A 9,081-nucleotide genomic window follows, 5' to 3' on the forward strand; every position below is an offset into this window, starting at 1 on the left:
AGTGTCCAGCCTCGCCTCTGTCAGTGCGCCCCAAGGTGGCTGTGGCTACAATGTAGCTGCCATCACCAATGTGTGTGTGAATGGGTGGATGACTGGTTGTGTAAAGCGCTTTGGGGTCCTTAGGGACTAGTAAAGCGCTATAAATACAGGCCATTTACCATTTAAACTGAAAAGGCATCTAATTAAAAGTCAGCGATTGGGGGTTTCCACCCAAGTGGCACAAAAACAACCAACAACAAACAGTTATTAATTAATTATTAATCAGAATTTGTGGAATGCCACAGCCAGTGTTATAAAATGAGAAAAGTAATATGAAGATCATTAGAGGGAGTGCAAGAGAGAGACAGGAAGGAAACAACGGCACGTGTGTTTGTGCGCAAACACCTCTGCAGGTGTTAACCACAACAAACAGTTGCTGCTGTTTAAATTTATTTTTAATATCACACACTTTTATGATTTTACTGAAGTTTTATTGTGATGACTACTGGGTACAATATCTAGCACTGAGGACAGAAACATTTGGCCTTTGTGCCTAAAGGGATTTTTTTTGCTGCTTATGCTTTCATCAAGTCTTTTTTGGAGTACTGTGAAGTCCTGCACGTGGTGATCCAAAGGTTAAAACTCCAGCTATAGGCTTTCAGTTAGTAAAAAGGTAGCACATTAACACTCATGTTTTGGCTTAATTGCACTTGCTATATACCAGGTGTTGTTCATTATGTTATTCACAATTTTAAAATGTTATTCATTATGGATTCAACTCTATATTCAACTCTATATTTCGCCTGCAAACAATTTCCCCCAGTCCCAATTTTTCTGTTATTTCATCGATGCTCTGGATTTGTTTGCCATCCCAAATTAGATACTGTTCAGCCTATCGCTTGAATAGCCACACATGCAGGGGTTTGGATTTTATTTTGTTTTAAATCCATCCATTAAATCCATTTAAATCCACGCATCCAACCTGTCCAGAATCTAATTGAATACAATTCTTAATTCTACGAGGTTTTCAAAAACTAAACTATTTCAAAAATACACAACGGACGCTGCTCAAGTGGCTGGAAGGAGGACAGACCACAGACTAAACCATAAAAAAGGGTAGGGTATATTATATTCTTTAAACTTACAGAGAGCTCTATTATTTTCTTGCTCCCTCGCCTCTCCTTCTTTGGGACCAGCACTGTTCATTTCCATTGTTTCCACTGGAGTGGAGAGTTTTTTTGTTTTCCTTTTATGATAATTCACACCACTCACCAATTTACAACTTGTTTCTATTTTGAGAAATATACGCCAGCTGTTATAGAAATATGACCATTGCCTATGTCTACAGACAAAACTTAAGGCAATTCGTCTATTTACATATTGGGCGAATTAACACTTAAACATCTTCTCCTGATATGCCCTTTTAAAGCCTTTGTGATGCTAGATCCAAACAAAAAAATATATATATGTAAAAAAGAAAATAAACAGATAAAAATCAGTCGTACTTGTTTGTGCAACAGCCATTAATTCGTAAACCCCAAAACGGAAATAGACCCGAAACGGAATCTATTTTATTATTAGGTGCCACTTATAATAGCTAACGTTTAATTTTTTTGATAAAGGATGAACTAATGTTTCCTAAATCAGCTCTGTTTTATTATTAAAGATAGATTACCGCTTGTAAGATGAGTAAAATATCTTTGGATGGTGTTTTTGTTCTATATATGTTACTATTAGTTTTGCTTATTGCGTTGTAATGTGTTTATTTTTATTTAAAAGTACTTTAAAATATATATATATATAATAATAAATAAAACACTACTAGATTTTTAAGGGAACCACTGAAAATGAAAGTGCAGTAGAGTTTAATTTTTTTTAAATTCGTTTTTTAAAATTTTATTTATTTATTTATTTTTAAACAATAGCAGGTCGTGAATAGGTATCTTGCGTCACTTCCTCCACGTGGTCTCGGCCTAAACTCCCGCCAGGAACAGTCGTTTGTCAACAGTGTGGCGGTACCGCAGCTGCTGCTCAGTCTTCGGTGTTTCATTGTTTACGTTGGAGTCATCTTTACCCTCACTTCCCAGGATGGCAGCGAACAAGGGCGACTCGGATATTGATGATATTCTTACCAGCGAAGAAGAGCTCGAGAAGGCTTTGTGTGTGCTGGCTGGGAGCGACCCAGACAACTGCTCTTACTCCAAGGTAGGAGAAGCTTCCTGCACAGCAGCCCTGCAGCCTGTGTGTCGCCCATTGTACGCCTAGTAGCCTTTTCCAAATGCTGCATTGTAGTGTGGTCTGTGCATTGTAAGCGTTTTGTTTTTCTTTGTGTTAAATGTTGCAATCTGCACCGCTGAGTTTCTGTGTGGTTCTCGTCACCGATGTTTATGAGAAGCACGGTGGAAGTATTGTTATGTTAAAGCACATTTTCTCTTTGTTACGGATGTCAAATCAGTAATATTTTGTGAATTGATGCTGTGTGTTGATGCCACGTGTGTTGTTGCTCTGCAGGGTTATGTGAAGAGACAGGCGGTGTTTGCCTGCAACACTTGCCAGAGGTGTGGACTCGAGTCACATGACTTGGACTCGAGTCAGACTCGAGTCATTAATTTTATGACTTTAGACTTGACTTGAAAAAATGTTCTAAGACTTGTGACTTGACTTGGACTTTTACACCAATGACTTGGGACTTGAATTGGACTTGAACCGGTTTACTTGAAAAGACTTGATATTTTACCCCAAATATAAAATTTAACACGCATATTATATGGAGATTGAAAATGTGACGTCATTCACGGGTAGAACCGCAAAGGATTCTGGGAACTCGTGGCAAGCGGTACTAGCGCACACAGGCTTTCAATTAAAATCAGTTATACAGCGATAAAAAGAAACACAAAAATGTCAAGAAGCTGTTGTATTATTAACTGCAATAGCCGGTCGCATGACAGCCACGGAAAGCCGACGGGTAAAGAGATCGGTTGTTATCGGATTACGTTGTGGAAGAGAAATTGTTCGAGCCATGTTTCCGAAGTAACAAAGAGGCGACTGGATTGCAGCCATTCAAAGATCAAATATAACGTCCTAGAACACTCCAGCTCACAGGTTAGTCTGCTCCAAGCATTTACACAAAGGTCAGTCTGCTGTTGTAGTTAATGCGTCATTTTTCTTAACATAATTGGTGATATAGGTTACAAGCAAGTCTGGCGCTGAACAGAAATTGTCGCGCTATGCTCCTTTATTTATTGTGCATAAATAGTAAATTGTCCTGACACAATATTGTGTTTCGCTTCTGTTATTATGGTACACTGACAAAAACACATACTTTTATTCACAGGATAAAACAGGTTTTTTGTATCACTAATTGCCCAGTACGATTACAGCATACAATATTATTGTCACTGCTACATTTCTGTGATGGGTACCAGAAATTATTTCTACTACTAATTAATTACCGTTGAGCTCAAAGGTCCTATTAATAAACGGTTAAGGAATGTGTATTTATGACGACGATTTGTGAGACTGGTAAACTTATGATACGTACGATGGTCTTTCGTTCTACATGGTGCATTTCAAGGTCCTGCACCCATCCGTCGGTAAACTGTACCTGGGCTTGTTGCAGTGACCGGAAGTTACTAAACTTCATGAGTGTATGCACTCACTCCAAGAACCGTATAATTATAAATATGCATATAAATATGCTAGGATGAGATAGCTGACTTCATCTAACTAGCAAATGTTTTCCAGGCTACGTTGGTGATACAGTTTTTTTTAATGTGTATATTTTTGTCATGCGATTTTAAAGCTGGTCCTACAACCGCATCCAAGAATAACATGCAGCGTATCTCAGAACTGTCGGTGAAAATTATTCTTGGAGCTAGGTTTAATTGAGCTGCATTTTAAAGAGGTGCAATTTCACAATTTGTGTATATTTTCTAAGTTCACTATTTTGTCATGTGTTGAGAAAAACACAGATTTAAAAATTACATGGTCTAATATTTACATTTAGCATAACTGCAACATTATTTTTTCGTTTGTTTTTTTTAAAGACTCGAAAGGACTTGAAATTCAAAGTTTCAGACTTGTGACTTGACTCGGACTTTTACACCAGTGACTTGAGACTCGACTCTGACTTGCCTGACATTACTTGAGACTTGACTTGAGACTTGAGGATAAAGACTTGAGACTTACTTGAGACTTGCAAAACAATGACTTGGTCCCACCTCTGACACTTGCACTCCAAATGATGCAGAGCCTGCTGGGGTTTGTCTGGCCTGCGCCAATAAATGCCATGATGGACACGACATCTTTGAACTGTATACCAAAAGGTAGAAATCCTTCTATGTTGACTGAGTAGACTGAGCATTCAGCTTTTGGCCCACAGTTTTCTAATATTTCTATTTTTCTTGCAGAAATTTTCGCTGTGATTGTGGAAACAGAAAGTTTGGGGGCTTCCATTGCCAGCTAAATCCTGTGAGACGCTTTGAATCTCTTGTCTCCCAGATGTGTTTGCCACGTGTTCCAGTTGTTTCAATTGTTCATTCCCCCTCTTTCTTTTTAGGTTAAAGAAGAGGAAAATATTAGAAATCGCTACAATCACAACTTCAGTGGGTTCTACTGCACGTGTCACCGGCCGTACCCAGACACCGATGACCAGGTCCGTCTTTTTTTTTGTTGTTGTTCACCCTAAACCCTGCTGCTTGTTTCTCTGTCATCTGTGGCTATATATAAATAAATCTGTTTAACAGGATGAAGACGAGATGATTCAGTGCGTCATCTGTGAGGATTGGTTACACAGCAGGGTAAGCTTGAGAGGATTTTTGATCTGCATGTTATCATTTCTGTGAGTCCTCTGCTCTTTTATTTATTTATTTTTGGCCTTAAATAGCACTTAGGCTGCCCTGTGGTTGAACCCGAGGAGCTTCAAGAGATGGTATGTGAGGCCTGCATGAACAAGGCTCCTTTCTTGTGGACGTATGCTGCCCACATCGCAGGTAACAAATTTTTTTGACTGTAACTAACTAGGCAGACATTTAGCAGCAAAATTCAGATAATCATTAATTCATCTTTTCCATTTAGTTCCGCCTGTGATCCAAGTGGGTGATGCCGAAGAGGAAGTAGAGGTCGACATTGAGGGGGAAGACCGTGAGGCTGGTCAAAGAAAGGACGAGGAACCGTCCTCTAGTGATGAGCGCACAGAACCAGAGGTGAGAAACGGTTCTGCTGTTTGCATGGATTCTGGGATAGTGGAGAACTAAAAATGGCTTTGTGCAAGTTAAAATGAGGGCAGAACATTACTTTACTTTTGACTTATTTATAATCAAACAATGGCATTTGAATTCAGATCTATGTTTACATGTTTATTCTTTTAGTTGTGTTCTCATAATGCATAAATTACATTATAAAAAACAAAACAAAAAATAATTTAAGTTGAAAGGAATCCATAATATATCTTGCTGTGTTTACCACTTGCTTTGCTTTGTTACTCTCCTATTTATGTTCTGGAGTATATTTTACCTTTGTCTATTTTGTGACCTCATTTGGAGCAACACTGTCCAACTTTTCTGAATGCCAGTGCGCCACTAGGTGGGGCTGGAGAGTAATGAGCAGACTATGAGCCAGACAGCAGGCACCAGCTCCTGTTATCGTGCTTTCCTCTCCTCTGGGGTAATTAGAGGAGAAATGACCCATGAGGCACAGCTTCCTCTGCTCTGTAGATGACTTTGGCCGGGCTTCACAGGCTAGCTTACTGTAAACTGGCGATTTTCATCGCCCAACCGTCTTACCGCGTCACTCGCAGTGAGACTTCCCCAGGATGCGTCTGCATTCCTGCATGAGTGGAGATGTTTCACCAAGCCCAGGTGTGCCTGTGCCTCTTGTATAATACAGTCACTCACCCCATCTCATTTGTGTCGTAGGAAGCTGTAAACAGGAGTTCCCCTGGCAAACGAACTCACGAGGAAATGACAGGCAGCCCTGCGATGGCTACAACGAAAATTGTGGAGTGCAAGCTGAAGGAGCTGCAGGCCCGCGGGCTAGAGAGGCTGAGACGGGGAGCGGTGTTCTGGCCTTACAGCTGGCGCGCTGAGCTTTGCACCTGCACGAGCTGCAAGGTGAGACAGAATTTCTAGCTCCAAGATTGTAATGTAGACTCACAAAAGCCAGAATGCTGCAAGTTATCCCTGTTTCTGAATGCCTGTCCCCTGTGTGCTGCATTTCCTCAGAGGGCCTATGTTGCTGCTGAGGTGCAGTTTCTCTTGGATCAGTCTGACACTATTCTGGCCTATGAGAAGAGAGGCTTGCATGAGCCCTTCGGGCAGCACCCACTGATGGCGCTAATGAACTCGATGGACCGTGTACAGCAGCTGGAGGTCATTTACGGTGAGGATAGGGAGGGAAGCCACGGGGTCAGTTGTCCTGCGTAAAGTGAAATTCAAAGCACTGGCGCATTGATGCGGCGGACTAATTAATCTTGTGTTCTTCCCTCAGGTTTCAACGAGCTGACGACCTCAATCAGTGAATTTTTAGAGCAGTGTGCCTCTGAAGGAAAGGTGAGAAGTGGATGTCTATGTGAGTCACATCTTCTTTCTTCTGCTCAAATCTCAGACCTAACACTTCTGTGTCTACATCAGACAGTCACAGTCGAAGCTGTACATCAACTCTTTGAGGAGCTGCAGGCCAGAAAAAGACGCAGAACCAGCGACGGAAATCAGTAACAAGGTGTCCACTCTGCTGCCACCGTACGCCATGTTCACGGGCTGTCTGGACTGAATGTGTCACCCTCCTCTTGAATAAACCGTTTTGCTGCAATCAATGTGATGTTTGAAGTTGGGGGTAAAAAAAAAAAGTTTTAGTTTCAAGTTTTTACTTTATTATTTGAAGGTTTGAGGTTCGTGTCATAACTGGGTTATGATGATGCCTCAACTTTAAAGATTGTGATTAAAGTTTACCTCACATAAATATTGCACACTATTACATTTGTGAACATACAGAGTTTGTTGAATGAACATGATTATTGTGTGAAAGTATGTAAGTTTGGCTGAATTTGATGCCATAATCCTTGCACTGCTAAGACAAACCGGTCTGTAAATGTCATGTGAAAGACTCACTGTGATGAAAATACTGACTAACGCTCAAAATAAAAGTACTAGAAATCTGCTGTAAGGTAAACTAAAACTTGAACAAGAGCATGCATTGGAGCTTTTTATTTTATATTATAAAACCAGATCTACTTTCTGATGGTTATTTCCTGCAAATTATGGAAAGAGTTTCAGGGATAAACCCCCCCCCCCTTTTCAAGAAACTGTTAATGTTTTTATTTAAAAAAAAGAAAAGAAAAGCTGAGAGCAATTTAAGTAGATAATGGACACAGAAGCACTGTAAGCATGCTGTTTTTTAAACTTTGGTAGGTTATAGAGCAGATGCACCTTTTCATATTATGTCAGACTTCTATTTTTTAACTTAAATATGTTTGCTTGTCTGTTTTGACCATGCCAGTGGTTTGCACTGTTGTCACACAGTGAGAAGGTTCTGGGTCAGCTGGCGCCTTTTTGTGTTCTCCCTGCCGTGTGTGGGTTCTGTGTCATTCGTCTGGCTTTCTCTACAGTCCAAAAAGCTTCTTAGGTTACCTGTTGGTTATAAACTGTTAGCCCTACAGTGGATGAACAACCTGTCAAAGGTGTACCCTGCCTCTCAGCCCATGACAGCTGAGATAAGCTCCAGATATGTATGGATAATTTTCTTTACTGTATGTATGTGAAGCCCTTTGAATCTGAATATATGATCATATACAAGCAAAATGTACTTGACATTTCAAGTGAACAAACAACCCATGTGAGATCACATTAATTCCATAATATCAAACCAGTTTATTTTGAGGATGCCCAAGTTGACCACTGTTATGCACCGTTTTGAGGCGACAGTAGAAAAATAGATTCCGTGAAACTAAATGCAACTTAATATCAGTCTACAAACATGGTTTCTATGATACCATACAGGCACAGTGTACCTGTTACAAATCAACACAAGCAATCACACATTTCAGATGGTTCAATTTCAAAAGGTGCTAAATAACACTATGTACACAAAACAAGCTACATGAGATTTCAAAGAATTATTTGATGCAGGCTGGTAAGCTGGTAGAAAAGAGCTTGCATAGACATCAAAGTCACTTCTCCAATAAAAGCCCAGCCGCAGGCAGGGGAAGGCACTGACTTCTCTACAGCAAAAGAGCAAAACAAGGACTTTTACTCAATGGAACATTGTCCTGGAAAATAAAACAACCACCCAACATGAACACGGGGAGGAATCTGGAGTTTTGCATTTTTTCCCCATGAAGCAACCAAGATGGAAAAATGATTTTTCTGCTTGGCAACTCTATCACTGCTAAGCATAGAGCTAATATCTTCAGATCCTCAACATATTCCTGTTACTTTTAAAGTAAAAGGAAAAAGGGGTGAAAAGTGTTCTACAAACATGGCAATCCACAGCACCTACTATATCAAACAAACTGCCCTAGATGCATAACATTTAAGAACAAAAATAGTTTCTGAGACACAATCTTTCTGTTTATACCACACATTCTTAGTGAGTTTTCATGACAGAGACAAAGTACACAGTGTTGTCCACTACAGTAAAAACACAGACCTTCAACGACCACTAAAATGTGATAGAAACCATTAAAAATTCATCATGTGGAACTCAATTCATTATATACAATTTTCATTGGAGATATGAGCCAGCAATCGCCAACTTTTCTTCAATATAAGATTCCTTTTGTTCGAGATTCATTTGTTCCTTTTTCCCTTCAGCTAATAAACAGACGGCTCCTACAGTGCAATGATACTCGTATGTGAGGTCGAATGCCAGCTGTCGGCTGTTACAGGTTTTTAATTTGTGTACTTGCAGGGTTGTGGAGCTACAGCTGCTGCGGCCCATTAACAGTATATTTAAAAGCATCAACACTGGCTCTGCACATCCACAATCTCCGACGAGCTGGCGAGATGGAGACATGGTTTAAACATTTGGGCATGGTTGAGCCCACCTCCGCCATCCAGAAAAGCTGCAGTGTCTGTGTATCTTTAATGTGGACAACAGTCAAATAAG

The 9,081-nt window shown here is 40.2% G+C and overlaps 1 protein-coding gene across 2 annotated transcripts; it reads left to right on the forward strand.

Annotated features, from left to right (window-relative positions):
• The first annotated feature begins 965 nt into the window (after positions 1–965).
• Positions 966–7,158, forward strand: LOC113011890 (ubiquitin protein ligase E3 component n-recognin 7). 2 transcript variants are annotated; one of them, XM_026151721.2, is made up of 13 exons: positions 966–1,095; positions 2,067–2,184; positions 2,491–2,524; positions 4,205–4,304; positions 4,389–4,449; positions 4,538–4,633; positions 4,725–4,778; positions 4,865–4,970; positions 5,056–5,183; positions 5,895–6,089; positions 6,201–6,357; positions 6,466–6,527; positions 6,609–7,158. In XM_026151721.2, the coding sequence occupies exons 2-13, from the start codon at positions 2,068–2,070 to the stop codon at positions 6,690–6,692; spliced, it is 1,194 nt and encodes a 397-aa protein (XP_026007506.2). In that variant the 5' UTR covers positions 966–1,095; position 2,067; the 3' UTR covers positions 6,693–7,158. The 2 variants fall into 2 exon arrangements, with proteins under 2 accessions (XP_026007506.2, XP_026007505.2); XM_026151720.2 differs by lacking the exon at positions 966–1,095 and having other exon boundaries at positions 1,737–2,184.
• Positions 7,159–9,081: the final 1,923 nt, after the last annotated feature.

This window comes from Astatotilapia calliptera, chromosome 19, assembly GCF_964374335.1.
Source record: "Astatotilapia calliptera chromosome 19, fAstCal68.1, whole genome shotgun sequence".
NCBI classification, from domain to species: domain Eukaryota; kingdom Metazoa; phylum Chordata; class Actinopteri; order Cichliformes; family Cichlidae; genus Astatotilapia; species Astatotilapia calliptera.